Below are 27521 nucleotides of genomic sequence, written 5' to 3'. Positions count from 1 at the left end.
GACCTTCTTCCAAACTGCCCTCCTTAAGTGAGTGTGAAAGAGGTGCGTCCATGGAATTCCCTCGTCATGCAAACAGGAAGCCTGAGAAATGGGGAACCCCAGTGTTATTTGCATCTACAGAGAAATTTGCAGGTAATGCAGTGCTATGAAATACATGATCTCTTCTGCTCACAAATAGTATAAACTGGGGTGTGCCTGTAAGTGGATCCAACATAATTCTTCTTCCAACCATAGATGGGTTAGCTGAGAGGTGGCTGTGGCTCCTATATGGCCTCAGCATGACCCGGGGCAGAGGGAGCAGGCAGGGGCCTTTGCAACCTTCCCTGTTCCCTGGCCCCATGAGATCTGGACAAGATCTTCAAAGGCTGAGGAGCTGAGGGGTGGGATTTGGGAACACGAGAGAACCAAGATTAAATTATGGCACTGCCTTTACTGGCAGTGTGTGACTGGGCAATTGACATGCTCTCTCTGAGTCTGTTTTATTTTTAGCCAAACCATTTCACGGGCTACTATGATTGTTTCAGGCAGGAATAGTGGGAGTCAGAACTAGGATTGTGATGGATAAGAGGGAAAAGGTTTAAAAAATACTTCAAAGTAAATTCCACAAGATTTTGGTGGTAATGGTGAAAGTGAGAGAAGAGTCCAGACTTCAAATTGAGGGGATTGGATGGATGTGACTCTGTGCTTAATTAAGATTAGCAGACAAAATCAAACTGAGGTATAAAACACAATCTGTTGTTGTTCAGTCAATAAGTTGTGTCCAAGTCTTTGCGACCCCATGGACTGCAGCACATCAGGCTCTTCTGTCCTCTACTGTCTCCGAGAGTTTGTGAAAATTCCTATCCATTGAGTCGGTGATGCTATTCAGCCATCTTATCCTCTGTCGGCCCCTTCTATGAAGATTATTAATATGGCTTGGGGCATACGGAGTTTAAGGTGCCTAAGGACATCCAAGTAAAGGTGTCCAACAGACAGATGACCCTAAGGCTTAGGGAAAGAGGACTAGGCTGGGTATGGGTGAAGCGTCATGTGGCATTTACAACAATGAGTTAAGTTTCAATAAAATATTTTAATACAGTCATCCCTCCCCTAGATCCCATTTTATTGTCTTCATATCATTTATTATCACTGATAGACTATATATTTTATTTGAGTGATATTATTATTTGCCATCCTCCACTATAGAATGGCTCAGAAGGTAAAGTATCTGCCTGCAAGGCGGCTGATCTGGGTTTGATCCCTGGCTCAGGAAGATCCCCTGGAGAAGGAAATGGCGACCCACTCCAGCACTCTTGCCTGGAAAACTCCATGGACAGAGGAGCCTTGTAGGCTACAGTCCATGGGGTCACAAATAGTCAGACACGACTGAGCGACTTCTTCACTTCACTATAGAATGTGACCATCAGTAGAGCAAAGATTTTTGCCCAAATTGTTCACTGCTATACCCTAGTATCTGGAGAGTTACCTGGCACATAGTACATGCTCAAGACTTTGGGAATTTTTAAGATTTTTTTTATGTGGACCATTTTTAAAGTCTTTATTGATATTGCTTCGGTTTTATGTTTTGGTTTTATGGCTCTGAGAAATGTGGGGTCTTAACTCCCCAACTAAGGACTGAACCCACACCCCCTGCATTGGAAGGCAAGGTCTTAACCACTGGACCATCAGGGAAGTCCCTCAAGGCTTTGTTGAATGTATATATGAGTCATCCTACCCTGGTAGTTCACCAGTGCATTAGTTTAGGAATGTAACAATGTAGCTGCTGTAGTAATTCTCAAAGTCTCAGTGATCCTACTGACTTTTTTGTCCTATGCTGTTCTGGTTGTGGGGTGTATAGCTGTATTCGTAACCTGTACATACTGGATGCCAGGAATATGTCCTGTCTCCCATTCGTGACGCCAAAAATATCTCCAGGCATTACCAAGTGACACAGTTTATTTCTCAGTCACACCTCAGTTCATTGTGTATGGTCCAGTAGACTCCAGTGCACCTATTTCAGGGACTAAGTCTCCTTCCATCCTGAGGCTCCACCATTCTCTAGGGCCTCGCTCTTCCTTGTGGGATGCTCAACATTCAGCCAGAGAGGCGGAGAGGATTATGTGAGAGCCAAGCCTGGAAGCGGCATCCATCATACCACCCACATGCCCCACCTACCTGCAAAGAAGGCTGGGAAACGTGGTCTATCTCTGTCTGTAATGGAAAGCAAATGAACTTGAATAAAGGACACTTGTACTTTGTTAGTGGAAATGTAACTATGGAAAACAATATGGGGATTTCTCAGAAAATTAGCAATAAAATTACAATATGATCTAGCCATTCCATTTCTGTGTATTCATCCAAAGAATGCAAAAACACTAATTTGAAAATTGTAGATGCACCCCTATGTTCATTGCAGCATTTTTTACAACAGCCACAATATGGAAACAGCTTAAGTGCCCATCAATGGATGACTGAATGAAGGTGGGTTATATACATATACATATATACACACACACAATGGAATACCACTCAGCCATAAAAAATGCAGTCTTGCCACTTGTGACAACATGGATGGCCCTTGAAGATTTTATGCTAAGTGAAATAAGTCAGAAAAAAACAAATGCCATATAATTTCACTCATTTCATTCATGTGTGAAATATAAAAGCAAACAATAAATAAATGGATCAAACAAAAATAAAAACACAGATCACAGAGACTTCAGTAGTGGTTACCAAAGGAGATGGGCGAGCGGACACAATGGGTAAAAGGGGTCAATGGATGGTGACGGATGGAAACTAAAGTTTTGTGCTGGGCACACTGCAGTGTATACGGAAGTAGAAACAGAATGTTATTACACATGAAACTCATATAATGTTATAAACCAATGTTAGCTCAATCAATTAGGAGAAGGCAATGGCAACCCACTCCAGTACTCTTGCCTGGAAAATCCCATGGGCAGAGGAGCCTTGTAGGCTGCAGTCCATGGGGTCGCGAAGAGTCGAACAACTGAGCAACTTCACTTTCACTCTTCACTTTCATGCATTGGAAAAGGAAATGGCAACCCACTCCAGTGTTCTTGCCTGGAAAATCCCAGGGACAGAGGAGTCTGGTAGGCTGCAGTCCATGGGGTCACTAAGAGTTGGACACGACTGAGCGACTTCACTTTCACTTTTCACTTTCATGCATTGGAGAAGGAAATGGCAACCCACTCCAGTGTTCTTGCCTGGAGAATCCCAGGGACGGGGGAGCCTAGTGGGCTCCCATCTATGGGGTCGCACAGAGTCAGACACGACTGAAGCAACTTAGCAGCAGCAGCAGCAGCAGCTCAATCAATTAATCTATCTACCTATCTACAGTCCATGGAATCACAAGAGTCAGACATGACTTAGACTAAACCACCACCAACTGTCTATCTATCCAGCTTTTATTTTTTTTTCTTTTTTTTTTTTTCCCATTCTCCCAAATCATCCCACCCTCTCCCTCTCACTCTGAGTCCAAAAGTCCATTATACACTTCTGTGTCTTTTTTCCTGACTTGCATACAGGGTCGTCATTGCCATCTTCCTAAATTCCATATATATGTGTTAGTATACTGTATTGGTGTTTTTCTTTCTGGCTTACTTCACTCTGTATAATTGGCTCCAGTTTCATCCATCTCATCAGAACTGATTCAAATGAATTCTTTTTAATGGCTGAGTAATACTCCATTGTGTATATGTACCACAGCTTTCTTATCCATTCATCTGCTGATGGACATCTAGGTTGTTTCCATGTCCTGGCTATTATAAACAGTGCTGAGATGAACATTGGGGTACATGTGTCTCTTTCAATTCTGGTTTCCTCGGTGTGTATGCCCAGAAGTGGGATTGCTGGGTCATAAGGGAGTTCTATTTGCAATTTTTTAAGGAATCTCCACACTGTTCTCCATAGTGGCTGTACTAGTTTGCATTCCCACCAACAGTGTAGGAGGGTTCCCTTTTCTCCACACCCTCTCCAGCATTTATTGCTTGCAGATTTTTGGATCGCAGCCATTCTGACTGGTGTGAAGTGGTACCTCATTGTGGTTTTGATTTGCATTTCTATAATAATGAGTGACGTTGAGCATCTTTTCATGTGTTTGTTAGCCATCCGTATGTCTTCTTTGGAGAAATGTCTATTTAGTTCTTTGGCCCATTTTTTGATTGGGTCGTTTATTTTTCTGGGGTTGAGCTGCATAAGTTGCTTGTATATTTTTGAGATTAGTTGTTTGTCAGTTGCTTCATTTGCTATTATTTTCTCCCATTCAGAAGGCTGTCTTTTCACCTTGCTTATAGTTTCCTTTGTTGTGCAGAAGCTTTTAATTTTAATTAGATCCCATTTGTTTATTTTTGCTTTTATTTCCAGAATTCTGGGAGGTGGATCATAGAGGATCCTGCTGTGGTTTATTTCTGAGAGTGTTTTGCCTATATTCTCCTCTAGGAGTTTTATAGTTTCTGATCTTACACTTAGATCTTTAATCCATTTTGAGTTTATTTTTGTGTACGGTGTTAGAAAGTGATCTAGTTTCATTCTTTTACAAGTGGTTGACCAGTTTTCCCAGCACCACTTGTTAAAGAGATTGTCTTTACTCCATTGTATATTCTTGCCTCCTTTGTCAAAGATAAGGTGTCCATATGTATGTGGATTTATTTCTGGGCTTTCTATTTTGTTCCATTGATCTATATGTCTGTCTTTGTGCCAGTACCATACTGTCTTGATGACTGTGGCTTTGTAGTAGAGCCTGAAGTCAGGCAAGTTGATTCCTCCCATTCCATTCTTCTTTCTCAAGATTGCTTTGGCTATTCGAGGTTTTTTGTATTTCCATACAAACCTTGAAATGATTTGTTCTAGTTCTGTGAAAAATGTGGCTGGTAGCTTGACAGGGATTGCATTGAATTTGTAAATTGCTTTGGGTAGTATACTCATTTTCACTATATTGATTCTTCCGATCCATGAACATGGTATATTTCTCCATCTATTAGTGTCCTCTTTGATTTCTTTCATCAGTGTTTTATAGTTTTCTATATATAAGTCTTTAGTTTCTTTAGGTAGATATATTCCTAAGTATTTTATTCTTTTCGTTGCAATGGTAAATGGAATTGTTTCCTTAATTTCTTTTCTACTTTCTCATTATTCGTGTATAGGAATGCAAGGGATTTCTGTGTGTTGATTTTATATCCTGCAACTTTACTATATTCATTGATGATCTCTAGTAATTTTCTGGTGGAGTCTTTAGGGTTTTCCATGTAGAGGATCATGTCATCTGCAAACAGTGATAGTTTTACTTCTTCTTTTCCAATTTGGATTCCTTTTATTTCTTTTTCTGCTCTGATTGCTGTGGCCAAAACTTCCAGAACTATGTTGAATAGTAGCGGTGAAAGTGGACACCCTTGTCTTGTTCCTGACTTTAGGGGAAATGCTTTCAATTTTTCACCATTGAGGATAATGTTTGCTGTGGGTTTGTCATATATAGCTTTTATTATGTTGAGGTATGTCCCTTCTATTCCTGCTTTCTGGAGAGTTTTTATCATAAATGGATGTTGAATTTTGTCAAAGGCCTTCTCTGCATCTATTGAGATAATCATATGGTTTTTATTTTCAATTTGTTAATGTGGTGAATTACATTGATTGATTTGCGGATATTGAAGAATACACCCAAGTGCACAGTCACACATTTGCTCAGTCAACAGTAAATGCGTAAAATAAATTACCTTGAGAGGGCCGCGCCTGCTCCGAACGCATGGGTAATGTGAACAGAGTGGCTGCCGCTCAAAGTATATTCACAGGAAAACAGGGCTGGGGGCTCACACACAATGGACAGACACACAGGTTACTGGAAAAGTCATCGTATACAGACTGCACTTGTTACAGGGAATGTTAGTTTCGGCAGTTTGCTTTCTCCATTCAGATTATTCCTATCAAAGCTCACCTGGTTTCTGAAGCAAAACTACAGGAATTAAGGATCCTGTGGTCCTTCAGAAGGGCTGCCTACACCCTCCTATATGGGCCACTGAGACTCTTTACATAGGCTACAAAAATTAGATACCCCACTCAAGGGGTGCTGCGGAGCAGGCAAAGGGCATGAAAACCACAGATAACCAAGGCATTTTTTTTCCAAGTGGTCAGTTTGAAAAAACAAACAAATAAACAAAACAACTTAATTTAGAATCAAGAGAAAATACTGTGTGAGAGCCAGACTGTGGGCCTGCCCTTTCTCAGGACCCACAGCCTCATTTGTTCGTCGAGAACAGTGAGATGTGCAGGCCCGTAGACGTGTGTCTGGGATGAGGGGAGGGCACTGGTCACCCATGGGTGCAGATCAAAGGGCAGAGACAATGGGAAGTTGCACCTCCGTCCGCTGTCACACTGCAGGGCCTCCTGCTCATCCACAGGAGTTCCAGAGACAGCCCCCACCCAAGCCTGCACATTATGTATCTCCTGGCTCAACTATAGCCAGGCTCTTTGAAGGCCAAGTTGAGAAAAAGACAAACTTCCCTTTTCCATAACAGAATTCTTGCCTGCCCATTGGTCAAGTTCTTGTTTTCAGCTTGCTTTTGTTGTTGTTTTTTTCTTTAAAAAACAAAACAAAACAAAAAAGGCAGGTATATAATCTTCCAGCCTGGAACCAGCCTGCAGCCAGCCAGATCCTGCTGAAAAGGGAGGGGCCCCTCCAGGACACCCTGGCACCGTGAGCTTGTCACCTGGAATTTGAGAGCACAAGTCCCTCACCAACCCACCACACAACTGCCAGTCAACTCTCCTCCCCACCACAGCAGAACACAATTCTGGCTCCACAGATGCTGGTAGCAAGGGGCGACAATCCCTGGGCCTCTGTTAGCTTCCTTCTTCATCCAGGGCTGAGACTAGCCACCTCCTCTGGACAGAGATGCAGCGAGGTTCTCATAAACTAACACCGGAAAGCACATCCATTCCATCACCAAGAGTCACCTCAGGGCACGGTCTCATTCCCTCCTTGGGGGCTTCTGAACACACATCTCCCTGACCCAAGCAGGTAGTGAGATGTGACTTTAAAAGAGGTAAAGGGGAATGGGGTGGGTATGAGGAATGAGTCATAGGATAACTTCTCAGCCCTCCACGGCACTGTGCTTCTGTTGGGGGCAAGCCACCCACACCCCAAACTGTACCTGGAGATGCAGGAAAATGCAGGAGCAGGGGTTGCGGGGAAAGGAACACAGTTACTTAATGCTTCTCGCATGGTTTTCCCCTACCCTGGTTGCATCGCCAAGTTCTCAGGTATAGCCAGGACCTGCTCTAGCTGGGGGAGCTGCTACTCTGGGAGTTTGGGGAGTCCTGCTCGTTGATGGTGTTCAGCAGTAGGCAGGCAGGCGGCCTTGGCAGGTGTGGATGCCTGGGCTCCCGGGCCTGCTCCTCAGAGGGCTGGCAGAGACCTTCCTCCTCGTCACCAGGTGGCCGCACGTTGCAGCTGTCGCAGAAGTCCAGGGGCCCGTCCAGAGCATCGTCGATGAGCGCATTGAACTCTTTGAGGTCATCGTCATGGTGGCCCCGGTTGCACACGCACACCTCGATGCCTGAGTCACCCGTGAAGTGGCGGTGTCTGCCGGGTGTCTTGTCTTTGTTGTCAGGGAGGGCACTGCCCTGCTCGGAGCTGTACTCTTTCAGAAGCTCCTCCTTACATTCGGAATCCTTGTCCAGGAAGGCCGTGGGGTCCACCTCCCCCAGGCCAGCCACAGAGCCGCTGGGCTCCATGCCAGAGGTTTTGGTGGCTGCTGGGTCTGCTGGCACGTCAGAGGGCTCAGGGTCAGTGACGCTTGGAGGTCGCGTGCTACTTCTGCTGGGCCCAGACAAGGGGCTGCTCTGAGCCCCCTGGGAGCCCCTGGTGGGGTCGGTGCCTGGGGGGCTGCTGCCTGCAGAGCCACACTGTGCAGGCAGCAGCTGCTGCTGCTGCTGCTGCTGCTGGAGCTGGAAGGCACTGTATGGTGGGGTAGGAGTTGGAGGTCGGTTCACCACTTCCTCATAAGGAGGTAGTAAATAGTTTGGCAAAAACCTGAAATAAAATGGCAGCGCTGAGTAATTATGGGCTTCCCGGTAGGCGATCAGGTTGATTTCATGCTGCCGCTGCTGGGCCTGAAGTCGATGCTTGGCTCGGCGGTGGTGGCAGACACAGCAGCAGCTCAGGATGATGATGATGGTCCACACGAGCCAGAACCACCAGAGTTCATAGTAGTAGCTGCAGCACTGAGACTGTCCACAGCAGTGTCCTGTGTCACAGATGTAGCTCTGATTGTTGGTACCCACACAGGTTTCCTTATCCTGCGGGGGTTCAGCCCTGACTGACAGGGGGCCGGGCAGCACCTGGAGGAGCAGGAGCGCCATGCCACCCAGGAGCCTTCTCCTCGCCATCCCCCTCCTGCTCCTGCTCCTCTGCCACGGCGCCGCTACCTCCCTCCTCCTCCCTCTCCTCCTCTTCCCTGGTCTTCCTTCCAGCTTTTAAATACTTGTTGCTGAAGAACTCAGCAAACAAAATGCAAAGGATTCTTGAAGCCAGCCACTGTGTAAGGCATGGAGACCTTTCTGTCTCTAGAAGTATTCATTCTCTCCCTAAGTCCACTGCAGGCTGTTTTTAAATTAAGGTGGATCATAAACATACAAGACCTACCTCAAAGTTCATTATTGGATTACTGCCCTTGGCATCAAAGGAAGAGCCACACTGGTTAAAATGATCTGGTTTGCTCCACCTAAGAATCTCTGGGGTTTCATAGTTGACCTCCAGGTACTATCTGACTTATCTTTAGAACCCTAGTGCTCCCTTCCCTAAATCCCTTTACATTTAACACGTAAAAAAATACATACTGGCACAACATGCCAGTACATAGTAGGGGCTCAATAAATATTTATTAAATAGATGAATGTTTATTATTTTCATGCTTAATTCTGACTTCCGAAGACAGTGCTAGGTGTATCTCCTACTTCAATCCATAAAGAAATATTGAACATCTCTATTTGCTTCCCTAACCACATGAATGCCATCAAGCAATTCCCTCGGAAGCTGTTTCCACTGCTAGGATGCTATGAAAAAGGTTGTTCAGTTCACTATGTGGTAGCTGCTGTGTCATTTTTAAGCAATGTATATTCTGAATTTCAAAGGAAACGTGTTATACAGAAAGGAACATTGTGTCGTGAATTTCCTCCAACATTATCTTATTTACCTTTAAACTGGGCTTATGTGTTTAAACTTGTCTCTGGAGTCTTAGTCACTCAAAACACAAACACATACTTTGCAGAGAGAGTTTGCCACTCATAAGATCCACAGGCATTTGATGATTTTTTATTTTTTTTTAATGTGCACTTTCCTCTTCTGTTACTCTGAGCTTAGTTTAGTTGTGCCTATGCTCCCTTTTGAAATGCTGTCTCCATGAATCTCATCTTGCTCCTTTTTTCAAGCTGCTGTCTTTCAAGAAGCATCTCAAGGGAAATAGACCCTGAACAGCCTCATCAGACCTCAATGATGTCTTCTGATTACACATTTGATCAGTACGGACTCCATTTCTCTCTTCTGCTTTCCTCATCACAGTAACTACAGTCTCTCCCAGATAACATCAACACACCAGCCTCATAGGGCCATAATGAGGAGTCCTTTCAGGAGATTAGACCAAGCATCTCTAGTTGGTCTGAATTTCATGACAAGAAGCAGAGAAGAGGTGAGAGTGTAGGAGGCTGAAAGCACCCAGGACTCCTTTGAACACCAGCCTGGGGCATCACTAGGAACAGGGACATGGTTGGCTGGAGAGCATGGGGTCCATCCCCAAAACACAATCTCTGTTATTGTCACCTGTAACCCATTTTGATGTATGTTCATGCCCACAAAACAATAGAAGCAGATGAAGTCTGAGGCTCAGAGAAACAGTAAGATAAGGGAAAGTCTAACTAGAAATGCAAAGGCAGCCTTAGGGGGGCCAGTGGAAGCTGGTGAACACAAGTCACCAGGCCACAGAGAGCAGCAATATTACACAAGGCTCTGGAGTAGGAGGGGACAAAGTGAAAGAGGATACCCAAGGGAACTTCGTGGTTTTGTAAAGATTTTTTGATGTGGACCATTTTTTTTTTAAGTCTTCACTGAATTTATTACAATATTGCTTTGTGTTTTGAGATTTGGTTATTTGACTGCAAGTCATGTGGGATTTTAGTTCCCAGACCAGGAATCAAACCAGCACCCCCTACATTGAAATGCAAAGTCTTAACCACTGGACCACCAGGGAAGTTCCCCCCTCCTCCATGAGAACTTGTAAATCATGCAGAAATGTATATTACTGGCCTGGGACACTTACCCAGTTTTAGCCTTCTCAAAGACAGCACCCCTATGTCACAGGCATGAACAAAGATTCATTTGCTAAACTGGGCAAAAGCAGCAGGTGCTTTATCTAGGGAGTTGGGAGGATGGGTCTTAGGATGAACATCCTGATATGACTGGTAGAGAGATTAAGGGCTCTTACCCATCTGGATAACAGTACAGTTATCCAGGGGGGCATCAGGGGCTTCCTGTGGGCCTCCATGCAGTAATTTTGTTCAGACCTCGCAGCCACCAGCTGAGGGAAGTGTCATTATCCCCACCTGATAGATAGGAAGACTGACACTCAGCCATCTTAAGTGGTGGCTGGAAGACCACCTAACTAGTGAGTGGTCGCCTGTTCTCTCTTGCCCTGTGTTCTCCTTGGCTGCCTGTGACGCATGATGCATGAGAAAACATTTTGATATGTGTTTCTTCTTCTTCAATCCCTAAGTCCTGTCTGACTCTTTGTAACCTCATGGACTGCAGCACACCAGGTTTCCCTATCCTTTACTATCTCCCAGAGTTTGCTCAAACTCATGTCCATTGAGTCGGTGATGCCATCCAACCATCTCATCCTCTGTCATTCCCTTCTCCTCCTGCCCTCAATCTTTCCCAGCATCACTGATATTTATTTAATGGCTTACAGGTAGAAACACAATGATCACTATTCAGAACTCCAGTGGCCAGAGGGGTCCACAGTGAAAACGGCTGCCTCCAAAAGTTGTCTGTTTGCCCGCCCCTCACTGACAGGTCGCGATACGGAATATGACCTCCGGAGGTGGAGCAGGTACCTTCATAAACCCACCTCGCTCTCCTGTTCCATCCAGAATGATTTGACTTCACCTGTGGTTCCTTGCTCCTCACCTCCCACCCCACCATGCCAAGTCTCACGTATCTCTTCCTTCTCTCTCCTTAGCCCCTCCACTTTCGATCACTCTGCCTGGAGTCTCCCCACCCACTCCCACTCTGGGCAACCTCCACGTATCCTTCTGGACTCAGCTCAGAAGCCCAGAAACTCACCATGGCTTCCAATGGTGGGGTCACGCCCCCTCTACCCCTCTAAAGGTGTGTTGGCATCCCTCTCTCCCCGCCACTGGGCAGTGACTGGGGAAGCTGGGACCGCATCTCACGGTTGTACGCCCTAGCGTCCAGCACAGAGCTGGCCTCGTCAAGACTGGCATGCTGCTTCTACACAGAATGCACAGTTACAGACAGAACTCAGGCAGTCCAGGCTCACTCTGATGTCTCTTCTCCTCTCTCACCTCCACAATTCTGCACCCAGACTTATTGATACAGATGACACCAACAGCAAACTGCAGACCTCTTCTCGTCTGCTCCTCTTCTAGAAAAGTTCACCCTCTGCAAAGTCCAGCTTGCAGAGTGGTAGAAACAGGGAGATTCACAGCCAGTTCCTAGCTTTGGAAGGATCTGATGGAGCCAGAGGAGGTGGTTTGGATCTTTTTTCTTCCTTAAATAGAATTTTTTTGTCTGAGGCCAGAGGTCTCCAGCTGGGCCCTGGTTTACTCAGGCATCTGCCGGATTTCCTCTTGTCCCAGGACCCGTTTGAGATTACATATGCAGTCTGCATGTACAGGCCTGGAGAACTTCAGTCAAAATGAAGCAAGCTGGAGAGTCCTTCCAAGGTGGTGGTGGTTTAGTCACTTAGTCATGTCCTACTCTTTGCGACCCCATGGACTGTAGCCTGCCAGGGTCCTCTGTCCATGGGATTTCCCAAGCAAGAATACTGGACTGGGCTGCCATTTCCTTCTCCAGGGAGTCCTCCCTACCCAGGGATTGAATCAGCATCTCCTGCATTTCAGGGGAATTCTTTACCAACTGAGCCACCAGGGAAGACTGTCCTTCCAACTGGCTTAGCCAAATAATTAGAAAGGTTGGTCTGGAAACACTTTGAACATTCTGACCTTTATGTTATTGGAACAAACAAGAAGGATCCAGACTTCTAAACCTGGAGAACCAGAGAAGGACATTCCCAAAAATGGAACATGAGCTATAGGTTTAGGATTCTACCTGGGAACAGAGACACAAGGAAAACCACAAGTATATTCCACATTTGTAAAATGAGACGAGAGGCATGGGCTGGCTTTTGGAAGGCAGAGAAGTAAGAAACTGTCCTTTCCCTGGAGGAATTCATAGTAATTTTAAAAGAGAAAAGTCAAAAGAATTACATGACTTAACATCCTAACTCCAGGCCCAATAGACTTTCTTCAACTTACATACTTATCAGATGTTCATTCACCCAGGGCCTTTCACAGTTTTCACACTGTGGACCACTTCATAAAGGGCAAAGACCATGAACCCCATCAACAGAGCTATAGGAGAAAAAATTACTAAGAAGTCTGGGATAAACTTACCTGCAATGTTAGTGAATGCTTTCTTCTTTCTATTCATGTTACAGTTGAATTAATTGTTCGTGCTCAAAGCCAGAATGACAAGCGGCCAAGCATGAGATCACCAAAAGGACTACAGCTGGAAAGCATTCATTTCCATTTATCCTTCCAGACTCATGTGAGATTTCACGTCTTCCAGGAAGCCTTCCCTGATTCCCTGCTTTATTCAACAGAATGAATTCTTCCTTACCCTTTGATCATGCTGCACCATCATTTCTCTTTGTTTATTTGTGTGTAAGTCCGGCCTTGAACCATGAGCTAACTTCCCAAGGGCAGGACTGAGTGTCTGCCCTTACCAAATCCCCAGAATTTATCACTCTGACTAATGGCATCCATGAGGCCTAGTAATGCTCTGGTGAATCAAACTGACATGTGTATAGAAGAGAAACCCAGTTCACAGGTTGTCAGGTCTTACATATGAACCATTTGAATGCCTTATCCTCTTCCTCAGCACAAGTCAAGGTGCCTTGGAAAATCCATTAACCTGGAAAACATAGGCCAATCAGAGGGATATGTTGCCTTGCTGAGCCACCAGCTGAAATGCCAGCCAGCCTTCACCCCTTTGAAATCACGTACCTGCGTGAAATTAAATTTTCCACTTTGTTGCTGTTGTTTAGTTGCTAAGTCGTGTCTGACCCATAGACTGCAGCCCTCCAGGCTCCTCAGTCCATGGGATTTCCCAGGCAAGAATACTGGAGTGGGTTGCCATTTCCTTCCCAATCCAGAGATCAAACTTGCGTCTCCTACATTGGCAGGTGGATTCTTTACCACAGCACCACCAGGGAAGCCCAAACTCTTCATGAAGAGCATGGAAAAGTCCGCTGAGTCATTCTTGGCCGAAACGTGGTTTCCAGTAACCTAAACTTCTGCCACAATGAGATGATCCAACACATACACAGATTCCTAATTCTCTCATGGGGAGTGTAAGAGATTGGCTATTGACCAGAGAAATCATCCAATTAACCCTCCCGCTCAGACCTGATTCATGCCCCATGACACCTGCCAGCAGGTCCCCTGACCCGGTTCCCAGGGGAGGACAGGGCAGCCTAAAAGAGCGAGGCAGGGAGGCAGGGCGGGGGCCCCACTTGCCAGCGGGGAGGGAGGCTTCCCTGGAAGAGGGACAGAAGCCCGGCTCCTGGCACACACAGAGCCTGTGTACCTGGGAGCCTGACACTCCGTGTTGAAAGAGTACCTCCACCAACAGATTGCAGCCTGCAGATTACTCAGCAGCAGCGTGGGGGAGCCTGAGGGGAAGCAACAGCCTTCACAAGGAAACCAGCCCACGCCCAGGTTGCACCTTTTACCCGGGGAACTCGCCCAGGGCCAGTTCCTATGCCTGCTGCCAAGACAGCAGGGTTGGCCTGTGCGCGGGGAGGCGGGGCTGGCTGGCAGAGCTTCTGCAGGTTGGGAATTTATGGCTCATCCCTTCTCCATTCTCCCTCCACCAGCTTCTCTTACGTATTCCTAGGGTCTCCCCTCCTGAGAGCCCTGGATGGACCAACGGAGACAAGAACGGAGGTCCCCACATGGAAGTCTGCTCAGGTTATGTGGCAGCCTGTATGGGAGGGGAGGAGGGAGGAGAATGTATACATGGCTTTTGTTGTTCTGTCACCAAGTCGAGTCCGACTCTTCTTGACCTCGTGGACTGCAGCGTTCCAGGCTTCCCTGTCCTTCACCATCTCCCCGAGTCTGCCCAAGTTCATGTCCATTGATTGGTGATGATACATGTATAGGTATGACTGAATCTTTTTGCTGCCTACCTGACACTATGACAACACTGTTAATTGGCTCTGTTAACATTGTTAATACAAAATAAAAAGTTTCAAAACAGAAAAGTGAAAGTGAAAGTTGCTCAGTTGCATCCAACTCTGTGACCCCATGGACTATAGAGTCCGTAGAATTCTCTAGGCCAGAATACTGGAGTGGGTAGCCTTTCCCTTCTCCAGGGGGTCTTCCCAACCTAGGGATCAAACCCAGGTCTCCCGCACTGCAGGCAGATTCTTTACCAGCTGGGCCACAAGGGAAGCCCAAGAATACTGGAGTGGGTATCCTATCCCTTCTCCAGGGGATCTTCCCGACCCAGGAATTGAACCAGGGTCTCCTGCATTGCAGGTGGATTCTTTACGAACTGAGCTATCAGGGAAGCCCTCAAAACAGGAAAGGTGGTCTCAAAGAATGTTCTTCCCCAGGGAGCATCACAGCAGATGCTTGCAGCAGCCTTGACTGCCTTTGCCCTCAACCCCCATCTTGCATCATCCACTCCATCTTCCTCGAAGCTCCAGAGCGAATGCTCTAGAAGGCTCATCAGAACCTCTCAATCATCTTCAAGGACAGCTTCAAAAGCTCCTTGTTTGCTCTCATCAGAACTCATTAGCAAGACAGACGCCACCTCGTCTGCCTTCAGTCTCCCCAGATTTGTCTCCAAGTTCAAAGGAAGCCCCGAGGAGCGAGGGGGAGCTGTGATCCCATTGCCTCCGTTAGTGACACCCTATGCATGCATGTTTGGTCTTTCTCTAATCTCACGTAGAGGGCTGGGCCCGCACAACTTCATGGTCCTCTCAGTTACCCTACAAAGCCCCTCAATATAGAGAATTTGGACCCCTGAAAGGCCTCATTGCATTTTAGGCTCCAGTTTGACAGGCACTCCAGTTAACACTCACTCAGTCATGTCCGACTCTTTGTGACCACATAGACTGTAATCCACCAGGCTCTTTTGTCCATGGGATTCTCCAGGCAAGAATACTGGAGTGGGTTGCCATTTCTTTCCCCAGGGGATCTGCCTAACCCAGGAATCGAACCTGCGTTTCCTGTGTCTTCTACACTGGCAGGCGAATTCTTTACCACTGAACCATCAGGGAAGCCCTTCAGGCTCCACAGTATAAGCCAATTCACCGTTTCCCAAACATACCGTGCTGATTTCTAGCCTTCAAATAGCAGTGCTTCTGGAGCCAGGCACTGGCAATACCATCAGGAACCACAAGCAGACCCAGTGTTCTCAGATTCCCCAGAAGGGAAGATGATGCTGAACAAGCAGCTATGCCTTGGCCCAGCTGTTCCCTCTTGATGGGGTGCCCTTTCTCCTCTGCTTCCTGGCCAGGTCGCAAACTCCCACTCCTTCTTTAAGAGAGTCTAGGGACTTCCTTGGTGGTCCAATGGCTAAGGTTCTGGGTTCCCAATGCAGGGTTCGATCCCTGGTCAGGGAACTATTAATAGATTCCCACAAGCTAAGAGTTCGCATGGCACAACTAAAGATCCTGAATACTGCAACCAAGACTGAAGATCCTGCATGCTTGCAGACCAGCCACAGCCAAATAAGGGCTTTCTGGGTATCGCCAGTGGTAAAGAACCTGCCTGCCAATGCAGGGGGTGTAAGAGACATGGGTTTGATCCCTGGGTCAGTCCTTGGGGTTAAAAAAGTCAGAAACCCTGGGTCAGTCTGTGGGCTCGAAAAAGTCAGACATGCCTTATTGACTCAACACTCAGGCATGCACAGCAAAATCAATAAGTATTAAAAAAGAAAGGAAGACTCAGCCTAAATGCCATTCAATGTAGGTCATTCTTAGCCTTCTACCTTCTAGATTCTCATTTTATCTTGGTCCACTTTGCTGTGTGTCTCTCCCTGTTAAGAAGAATGCAACCTCCTTGGTGATAGAAGCCACATGACCTCGTTTCTGCCTTCTCGTGATACGTGCCCAAAAAATATTGGTGGGTTGACAGAGCACCATCTTGTAGCCTTTTGGATCGCCTTCAAAATACAGCCCTGATCTGATCAGCTCACCCCTCCATCCTTCCTGCTAGTGTCCAAGGCCCCCTGAACCTCCTCAGCCACCACCTCCTGGTGTCTCTGCTTCCGGTCTTGCTCCCTACAGATTCCCCATACAGAGGCCAGTTCGACCCCTTGCAGCATAAATCCCATCACATGGTTCCCAGTTCAAACTCCCCCACACTTAGTCTTACCCCGGTCGCCCCCACCCCCGCCTGCAAGACCCCATGTGAACAGGGCCCCGGGTTATTCAGGTACCTCCCCTCATGTTGCCCCAACTTCCTGTACCTTGTGGCAGCCACCCTGACCTGCTTCTGAAACCCCCCAAACCCGCCCCCACCTCCCAGCCTTTGCCTGCCATCTCCACTGCCCAGACACATTTCCTCTGACACCCTGACACCCCGCTATTTCCTCTCCCCAGTTCTCTGCGGGCTTCCCTGGCTTCGTACCTGAATCATCCCATCAGATGATTCGTGCCTCCATCATCCCACCGCCCTGCCACCTGCTTCCCTGCTGTGTTTCTGGCACATCTCATCCTCATCGCCAGCGCCAGCCTTGCTGCATGTGCTCGTTGGCCTGCTCTTGGCTGTTGCCCACACTCCGTGACCTTGGAGGCCTGAGGTTTGCCCCAGGTTATTCGTGCAGCAACACTCCACTACATCCGATCACTGGACACCCTCAGTGCCTCCCCCTGGGGGCAGACACTAGGGGATCTGAGGTGGGTGGAGACCACCTTTTCTTTCTCCCCCATCCTGAAGCTACGATCATGGAACAGCAAGGCTGGAGGAGGCCACCCGTAGCTTGCCGCTGATGAAAGACCTGTTTGTTAGCCCTCTCTCACCCCACGGGCCTGCTCGGGAGGGGGGAGTGTAACCCAGATACCATCGGGCTTTCGCAAAATCACGCTCCTCAAACCATTTCCTGGCAGAATATGGGGCAACTTGAAAGGTAAGGACTACACAGATTCACCAGTGTCTACACGGCAGCCAGGGCCGGAATCTGGTCACCATCTTCCTCTGCTTGACAGCCCCAAAGAACCCCCGCCTTTGCTTCTTTTCTGGGGCTTCCTAGAGCTGACAAGACTTTCCAGATATGGCTCCTGACTTTCCACGCCCAGCTTTCCGCACACTCAGCAACTCTCCCCAGTTCTGACATTCACCCCTCCATCCTGTTTACTCCAGTTCTCCCAAGAACTGCGGTTCCCTGAGGTTCCAAGCTCTCTCAAGCCTCCGACCTCGGCTTAAGGTGCCTGGATCACCCTTTTGTCTCTCTTTAGTGAATACGACCCATTCATCTTCCAAGCCTCAGCTCAAAGACCACCTCTATGAAGTGTGTCCTGACACCTCCTCTGAGTGTGCCCCGACCAGGTGCAAATGCTGTCCTGGGTGCCCTCCTGGAACTCCAGGAGAGCAAGATCAGGCAAGCAAATACAGTGCAACCAACAGTAGCCTTCACTGGGACTTCCCTGGTGGCAGAGTGGTAAAACATCTGCCTCCCAATGCAGGTGCATGGGTTCAATTCCTGGTCAGGGAACTAAGATTCCACATGTCAAGGGCAACTAAGTCCATGCACCACAGCTAAAGAGCCCTGGCACCGCAGCAAAGACCCAGCACAACCGAAAACAAACAAACAAACAAAAAAAAACCGTAGGCATCATTGGCAACTGCCCCACAGCTAAAGACTGAAATGCTGTGGGCTTTTTATAAGCAGATTCAATTTAGTTCAACAGGCATTTATTGTATAACTGCTTATGCCAAACACATTCACAAATAACTACTGCATTATAACTGGTCCCTATACTTATTACCTGGATAACCAAAAATTAGCTGCTTTTAAAGTTCAAGACATTTTTTAAAAATATTCTTCATCTTCTATCATCTTTAGCCATGTTGCTGGAGTCTTATTGTCAGAACCTTTTGATGGAAGGAAGGCTAACAGACTTTTCTGGAGTCAAAGCACAGATGAGCTAATTTATATACTGCTTGAATATAGTCAGTGTTGGATGCAGGGCTGTAATTTTAAGCTCATAAGAAGATGGAAAGAAATTAAGTTAGAATCCACCCAATGCTATGGTGGACACAGCCACTGACACTTTAAGAAAGTGTGGGTTTTCATAATTGAAGAAGACACATGTACCCCAATGTTCATTGCAACACCGCTTACAATAGCTAGGTCATGGAAGCAACCTAGATATCCATCAACAGATGAATGGATAAGGAAGTTGTGGTACATATGCACAAAGGAATATTACTCAGCCATAGAAAGTAATGCATTTGAGTCAATTCTAACCAGGTAAATGAACCTAGAGCCTATTATATAGAGTTAAGTTAGTAAGAAAAAGACAAGTATTGTGTATCAGTGCATATATACGGAATCTAGAAAGACGGTACGGATGACTCTAAATGTGGAGCAGCAAGGGAAACACAGACATAAAAAACAAACTTTTGGACATGGTAGGGGAAGGAGAGGGTGGGATGATTTGAGAGAACAGCATTGAAACATACACATTACCATGTGTAAAAGAGATTGCCAATGGGAGTTTGCTATATGATGCAGGGATCCCAAAGCAGGTGTTTTGTGACCACCTAGAGGGGTGGGAGGGGCAGGGACGTGGGAGAGGGATAAAAGAGGGAGGGAACATATGTATACCTACAGTCGTTTCATGCTGATGTATGCAAAAACCATCACGATATTTTAAAATAATTACCCTACAATTAAATTTTTTTAAAGGTGGGTTTTGACTGAGCTTAGAGTATTCATTTGAGAGAGCATATGTTTATGGCTACCAACCTTCCAAGTAGAACCAAAACCCAAGGAGGGGAGTGACTTCCTTTGTGTTGTTCACTGTATCATCTCCAGTAACAAAAATAGTGCTGGATGCATGCTAGATGCTCAAGAGATATTTGTTAAACTGTTGAATTCATGATGACACACTGGAAACCTGCTTAGGTCAAGTGAAAATCCTCATTTTCCTGCAGGAAATACCACAAGCCCCTAGCTATTAGTATCACAGCCCTGGTAAGGAACCTCTCACTTCATCATGAATAACCCAGTCCTTTTTCTTCTTATATGATGAGGACCAGAGATGGGGAGCGTAGTATCTAACATCACGCAGCTCTCCAGCAGCAGAGCCGAGAGGGGAGGGAACCAGTCAGGTTAGGCGTAATCTTCAGCATACCACTTGTAAGCTTTCTGACTTCTAAATAACCAGTGCAAATTTCTTAACGTTTCTGAGTGTTTTTTTGTCAGTTAAAAGAAGATGGTACAGCTATTTCAACAAATTTAGGTGGTTACATAAAATAACAAGTAGAAAGAAGTTTGGCACATAGTATTCAATAGGAGCTCATCAAATCTCAGGAAACACTAAGAGACGCTCAGAAAAGATAACATGCTGACAATAGTAACAGTCACATTTTGTTGAGACTGACAATGTCCCAGGTACAATGGGGGAGATTTCACCTGCAGGAGTTCATTTAATCCTTACAACACCCACTGAGGTTGGTACTGATGCTGTTCCACTCGACAGCTGAAGAAACTGAGGCTCAGAGTGGTTTCCTAGCTCACCCAAGATCACAAACGTGACCTCCCATTGGTCTGACCCTGGACTCTGGGCTCCCAACCATGATGCCACATTGCTTGAAGAGCATGACAGGTGTGTCCTTGGAGCTCTCTTTAATATCAAAGATTTGTGAAATAGAGAGGGTGCAGGACCAGGCTAAAGGCATTTACCAAGTCTGAGAATCGCTGCTGCTGCTACGTCACTTCAGTCGTGTCCGACTCTGTGTGGCCCCATAGACGGCAGCCCACGAGGCTCCCCCATCCCTGGGATTCTCCAGGCAAGAACGCTGGAGTGGGTTGCCATTTCCTTCTCTAATGCATGAAAGTGAAAAGTGGAAGTGAAGTCGCTCAGTCGTATCCACCTCTTAGCGACCCCATGGCCTGCGGCCCACCAGGCTCCTCCGTCCATGGGATTTTCCAGGCAAGAGTGCCGGAGAATCACTAACCGTCTAAAATCTCTGTGGAGATCTTTCAGCTGCATTAACCATATATTCCTGGACCTCCCAGTTTGAAAATAGGGAATAAAATTTGCTATCATTGAAGCCCATCTTTCGGGCTTCCCAGGTGGCTCAGTGGTAAAGAACCCACCTGCCAATGCAGGAGACACAAGAGATGCGGGCTCGATCCCTGGGTCAGAAAGATCGCCTGGAGGAGGAAGTGGCTACCCACCCCATTGTTCTTGCCTGGAAAATTCCATGAACAGAGAGCCTGGCAGGCTGCAGTCCATGGGGTCACAAAAGAGTCAGACACGACTTAGCAAATAAAGAATGACCCTAGATGGGAAAATTTTCTTCAGAAAATTAAGTCTCTGTCTGGTCTGTCTTTCCCTCTGCCTCTGTCTCTCTCACATACACGTCTAGACGCTTCTCTCTCCCTCACCTTCCTTCACTAATCTCTGTAGCCCAGTAATTCTCAAAGTATTGTCCGTGGACCCATAGCAACAGCATCATCTGGGAATTCACTGGACGCGTGGAATGTCAGACCTACAGAGTCAGGCGCTCCGGCCTCGCTGTTCCAGCGAGCCCTCCAGAGGATCTTACACACACTAGCGTCTGAGCACCGCCACGTTTGCCGAGGAAAATCAAACCTCTCCATCCTCCCCGCCCCTCTTCTCCGAACTGAGCTGGAGAATAAATCACGGCTCTTCTTGGCCTTTAAATGTCAAGGATCCTGAGCTCGGAGAACAAGGACACGAAAAGGCCAAACCAAAGCCCTGGTCTGGGAGGGCCAGGCCCCGGGCTTGGCCAGGGCGCACTCCAGAGTCACAGCTTCTCCAAAGGCAGCTTCCTCTCCCTGAGAAAGACAATAAAATCTGCAGTTGGAAGGACAGTGTGAAAAAAACGGACCTGGGAGGGAAGCAGCAGCTGGCTGCAGGGAGGGGAGGGGCTGCTGAGATGAAGGGCCCCCCGGGGCCTCGCGGAGTTACCCGTAAACCTCCCTTCCCTCAGCCACCAAGATGGCCTCATTCCGTGCCGCTTGCCCACTTCAGTCACATAAAGAGCGATAAAGGAAGACAAGGGCGGAATAACCTCTAAATAAAAGATGAGGTAATTTTGAAGGCACATTAGGGTTTTATGTGTATTATGGCTTGTGGTTTTTTATTCAAACCCGGGGAGGGCCAGCCACTCCACCCCGCGCAGGGCAGTCACCCTCATAAAGCACCATGGCTGGGCCCGCAAATGGCCCAGAGCCGGGCTATGTGGCTCCAATGGCTTGGGGAAGGGTGGGGGGAAAGGCAGAGAAGGCATAGAAGGCATTTTTCATCCCCTTAGCCTGAGTGTTATTGCAGCAGGCAATACTGCCGCTAGAATAAAATGAAACCATTCTGGGCTCGGCCCCTCCTCTCGGGTTTGTCTCCCAAAAGGGAGAGTCCTAGGGAACCCTCCATAGTACAAGAGAGCCCAGTCCTGAAATGACTGGCTGGCTAACGGTGGCCTGGTGCAGCTTGCAAGTTCCAATCAAGGATAAAGAAAGGTACTAGTTGACAATTCAGAGAGCATTGCATTTGTAGAATCAAAATGTTCAAATGCCCGGAGACCTGGAAGTGGACAAGAAACACCTTTTCCTCGGGGCCAAGAAGGTTCTGGGCAGGAAAGCTTGGGAGGGCAAGGTGGATGCCCTGATACAGGGTCTTTCGTGCCTGCATGCGTACTAAGTCACTTCAGTTGTGTCTGACTCTTTTCGACCCCATGGAATGTAGCCTGCCAGGCTCCTCTGTCCATGGGATTCTCCAGGAAAGAACACTGGAGTGAGTTGCCGTGTCCTCCTCCAGGGGATCTTCCTGACCCAGGGATCGAACCCATGTCTCTTATGTCTTCTGCATTGGCAGGCAGGTTCTTTACCACCAGTGCCACCTGGGAAGCCCACACGGTCATTCACCATTTATTCTCAGGCTCCTCGATACAGTTAGACTATAGCCAGAGGACAGTAGCCCTAAAACTAACCTCAGGCTTCTTTGGTCCCTGTTTAATCACACATGAAACTGGGACTGGGCCACTAACTCGCAGCTTAATCATCATCTCCAGGGGCCTCATCAAGACCAAGGGTGTTCCCCGAGCACTTCTGTGTGTCTGCCCAAAACTAAGGGCCTTACAGGCATATCTTCAGCATCCCATAGAGTAGAAACTTTATCCCCACTGTACAGATGTAGAAATCAAGGCTTACAGAGATGCAGTAAATCACCCAAGACACAGAAGAAGAGCTAGGACTCAAATCAGGGTCTCCTTGACTCCTAATATATGCAGCAAATGATTTGAGGATACTAGCTTTATGTTAATAAGATTAAGGATAGTTAACACTAGCAGAATACTTATCAAATGCCAAGTACTCTTCTAAATTCTGTATGACCTCCCTTAATCCTCATAACAGTAGGAATTGAGGCCCGGAGAGGCAAATTGAATAGTGGCATTCTCCCAACAAAAACACGGAGCATCCTGCCCATGAACCACAAGGGAATGTACACGAGAGTCACGTTATGTTCATCACTTTTCACTTTATTAATGTGTTTACAGCACCTCCTATATACTGAGTGCCATGGGGGGTGCTTGAATGGGATGGAAGTCCACAAAGAAGAGTAAGACCTGGTCCCTGCCTTCAGAGCAGCTTCTAATCTAGTGAAGGGGAAACAGAGACATGCCAACAGGGAATGAAAGGGGCAGTTTCTACTCCCATCTTCTGTGAGCCTGAGGTCTTCTGTTGACAGTGAGGTCTCCTACACCTGTCCTCCTAGAAGGCTTCACTGGATTTGTTCCCATAGATACATGCAGATACAAGCAAGCTTAGAAAGTCCCCAGTGTCAGCCAGCCTAATTCTCTTGAGTCAGCAGCAGCAAAATACAGATGCTTCCTGAATCTTTTCAAGGACAAATCAGCCCAGTGTTTTCCAAACCCAGGAGAGGGTATCCAGGTCTCCACCCCTACCCCTAAGATGCAATAACTACTGCTTCAAGGTTGTCTTGGGCTTCCCTGCTGGCTCAGATGTTAAAGAATCTGCCTGCAATGCTGGAGACCTATGTTCAGTCCCTGTGTCGGGAAGATGCCCTGGAGGAGGGCATGACAACCCACTCCAGTATTCTTACCTGGAGAATCCCATGGACAGAGGAGTCTGGGGGGCTACAGTCCGTGGGGTCACAAAGAGTTGGACCCGACTGAGTGACTAACCCTTTCTGTTTCCCTCAAGAGACGTGAGTTCAATCCCTGACCAGGAAGATCCCACATGCAGTGGAGCAGTTGAGCCCGTGTGCCACAACTACTGAGCCTGTGCTCTGGAGCCCAGGAACCACAGCTGCTGAGCTCATGCCCCCCCAGAGCCTGTGCTCCAAAACAAGAGAAGCCATGTCAATGAGAAGCCCAAGCTCTGCAACAAAGACTGACTCCTGCTCTCTGTAACTAGAGAAAGGCCCACATAGCGATGAAGACCCAGCACAGCCAACAGTAAATAAAAAAATAATCGTACTCACTCATAGGGTGTGAGGAGCAAATGAGTTAATGCACGGTAAGATCTTAAAAGAGGGCCTATCATCTGGAAAGCACTCCACAGGCATCGCTCATTGCTATTCAATTTACAAACATCTATGGAGGACCAGCTAGAGTTGGGATGACTGATGTGCACACGATCCATGCAAAGCGCAATGCCACACACGTTCCAGGGGTGCAGCAGTTCCGGGATGAGGAACCTCAGGATCTTCACAGGAGAGAGTCCCAGCATGAAGAGGCCAGCACTTTCTCAGGGAAGCTCAGTCGTCCGCGAGCACCAGAGAGCCTAGGGTCACATCTTGATGCCTCACTTACCAGCTCTGAGACCTTGGATGACCTAGTTTTCTGTTTCTTCATCCATAAAGGGAGGGATAATGACAGAACTGTCTCCTGGGGTATGTTTCACAGAAATAATCCATGAACAGTATATAGTACAGGACACAGAGCAAATGTTCAAAAATAGGAGCTGTTATCATTATATCACTGTTATCTGACCCATCTTTTCCAAGCCAGCTTAAATGGCACCTCTTACAGGCAGCCTTTCAAACTTTCTCCTGTTAAGTTTTAATCCCTTCTGTCAATCTCCACCCTTTTCTAAGGGAATGTAAGACTTTTTATTTGACTTAAGTTTTTATCTTTCCACTTTATCCACCCCACAGGACTATGGGGTTCTTTTGAGATAATTGTTTTTAATTTTCTAAGTTTTCACTCATGCAACATAACAAAGGCAGATTAATGGATATCACACTTTTAAAAAAAAAGTTCCCCCAACATCTGGGCAGTAGAATATAAATATTTACAGTGAAAAAAATAGGCAAGGAAAAAGTCAATCTTCATTATTCAAGACAATTTCTTTCCAAAGCTTATCAGAATCCTGAAAATAAAATACTTCATTAGCTTTCAAGGCATCTGTAATTACACAGTGATTCAGGGGGATGGTTCAGGAAATCTAGGCATAAGGATGCTCTGTTCTACATCATTCCTGCTCTTAGGACTATCGGCTTCTCGAGGGCAGAGACTTTGTTGATTTGTTGCAATATACTCTGACTAGTTTTTGGCAAATGTTTTTCAATCACTAAGTCATATCTGACTCTTTGCGACCCATGGACTATAGCCCTCCAGGTTCCTCTGTCCATGGGGTTCTACAGACAAGAATACTGGAATGGGTTGCCATTTCCTTCTCCAGGGGATCTTCCCAGACCAGGGATCAAATCTGTGTCTCCTGCATTGACAGGTGGAGTCTTCAGCACTGAGCCATCAGGGGAGCCTTGCCTCTCCTTCTAGACATAGCCTCATCACCTCTCTCACTGAATTATTTCTTCATTCATTTATTCAGCAAAACTTATTGGGTATCTGCTGCTTGCCAGAAGGGCTTCTCTTGTGGTTCAGTGGGCAAAGAGTCTTCCTGCCAATGCAGGAGACATGGGTTCTATTCCTGGTCCGGGAAGATCCTCTGGAGAGGGAGATGGCACCCTGGAGAATCCCATGGACAGAGGAGCTTGGAAGCTTCAGTCCATGGGGTCGCAAAGAGTCGGATGCAACTTAGTGACTAAACAACAACAGCAAAGAAGGAGAGGTGGAGTCATGGCAGGTCAGAACTGCGATAAGAACAAAGGTTCACAGACACGCAGGACATGTGGGGAAAGGCCCCAGGCAGATTTCTGTGTTTTACTTTGAACTGACACATTGTGCCAGAAACTTGCCTAAGGTCTTTACCTGTATTAAGCCACTTCCTCCTCTCAGAAAAATGGTGAGCTGATTTCAGTTACCATCCTCATTTTGCACACGAGGAAACTGAGAAAGAAATAATTTACCATCGCTACACAGCCAGCAGGAGACAGAGATGGGATTTGAACCCAGGCATTTGGGCTACCGGTACCATTCAGGTTGAGTGTCATAAGACACAACAGCCTGTGAAATAGGCTGCCCAACACCCCCCAGAGAGGGTGGCAGCCCCTCACCTGCAACTCTAGCTCCTTCCTTCTCTGGCTCCTGGGGACCCAGCCCTTCCTGGTGCCACCTCCTCCTCCAGTGACAGAGTCAAGAGCCCTCATCAAAGGTCTCCCTGAAACAAGCCCCATCCAGGGCCAACTGCTCAGCGGGTATAGCCCTGCAGCAAATTTAGCAAAGCCGTCCCAGAGTGGAAAAAGTGAGGAAAGAGCCAGCTTGGGGTTGCCAGACGAGTGAGTGTGGTGGGAACACCCTTTGTGCCGGCTGGGTTGAGCTCTGCACACCTGGTCACTGGCAGCTCCGGCACTTTTCATTGTGACAGTTGGAATCCTGGGAACGCGGCCTCCGCTCAGTCCAGGGCTTCCAGGCAGCTCAGGGGTAAAGAATCTGCCTGACGATGCAGGAGATGCAAGAGACACAGGTTTGATCCCTGGGTTGGGAAGATCCCCTGGAGGAGGGCATGGCAACCCACTCCAGTGTCTTGCCAGCAGAATCCCATGCACAGAGGAGCCTGGCAGGCTACCGTCCATGGGGTCACAAAGAACTGGACGTGACTTAGCAACTAAGCATGCTCAGTCCAGACAGAAACTCCTATTCCTTATTTGGTATCTCTACTTAGCTGTTGCAGACTTGCCTGTGGGTATGGCAGAGGGATGGAGGGTGGAGACAGGGCACAGCCACCACACCTACCTGGTGAGCTCCTGGGAGAAGGGGCATTTCATTTCTTCCCCTGAGCCAGACCTTCTGGTGGATGTCCCACTCAAGCACCTTCTCTCCATCTAGCCCCAAATCTGTGAGCCCCTCTCCAGCCTCTGCCTGAACCCCACTACTCACCCAGGAAGCCCAGGTTCTCATGAGAGGTTGTCCATTTCCTTGAACCTCAAGCCAATCAGCCAGCCAGCAAGCGTGCAGTGAAGATTCCCACCAGCCAGGGCCTCTGCTAGACACTGAGGGCCAGCCCCCAACTTCTGGCCCAACCAGCATTAAACCAGTTAATGACTATGTGATGAGCATTGCAAGACACCAGACACAAAGGGAGAGTGGAGGGGGAAAGGCATTTGAAAGTGGAGGGCCGGCAGGGAGTCATTAGCCGAAAGCTTCTAAGTTCTGGGAGGGACTGGTTTCCATCATTTTAAAAGGCTTGCCTGGTGGTGTATGTGGACAAAACACCCCCGTGTGACCCACGTGTTGTGGAAGGCAGAGGAGATAAGGCCTCTGCCCTCCAGGAACATAGCCTTTGATTACTCATTAACCAATATGAAGATGGTCAATGAAAGCTACCAGGAGGTTCATGTCCGCTTATCTGGGGGGAGTTAGTCAATACTCACCTAGTGCTTCCAGAAAGGACCCAGGATGCTTCGGCTCCAGCAGCCAAGCACTTGGGAACAGAGGTGTCTGGTGCACGATTGACCAATAACTGAATAAGTACATGATTCAAAAGAAAGTGAGGACAGACGAAGAATCTGAATCCAATTAGGGAAAAGGATGGCTCGTGGGTAGGATGACTATGCGTCCCAGTCGGCCAGGGACAGTCCTGGCACACACCTGTCATCCTAATGCCA

The 27521-nt window shown here is 47.4% G+C and overlaps 1 protein-coding gene across 1 annotated transcript; it reads right to left on the bottom strand.

Moving 5' to 3' along the window:
- Positions 1-6092: 6092 nt before the first annotated feature.
- LOC114116351 (WW domain binding protein 1-like) lies at positions 6093-8382 on the bottom strand. The gene has a single exon (XM_042254140.2). It carries the CDS (start codon positions 8377-8379, stop codon positions 7270-7272), a length of 1110 nt encoding a protein of 369 aa, XP_042110074.1. The 5' UTR covers positions 8380-8382; the 3' UTR covers positions 6093-7269.
- Positions 8383-27521: the final 19139 nt, after the last annotated feature.

The sequence above is a fragment of the Ovis aries genome, chromosome 9 (assembly GCF_016772045.2).
Source record: "Ovis aries strain OAR_USU_Benz2616 breed Rambouillet chromosome 9, ARS-UI_Ramb_v3.0, whole genome shotgun sequence".
NCBI classification, from domain to species: Eukaryota; Metazoa; Chordata; class Mammalia; order Artiodactyla; family Bovidae; genus Ovis; species Ovis aries.
The sequence above is the reverse complement of the archived record's forward strand: the minus strand, read 5'-3'. Positions and strand labels throughout refer to the sequence as shown.

Excerpts from the sequence above, each read along its gene's own strand:
- LOC114116351 (XM_042254140.2), bottom strand. The coding sequence starts at position 8,379 with ATGGCGAGGAGAAGGCTCCTGGGTGGCATGGCGCTCCTGCTCCTCCAG.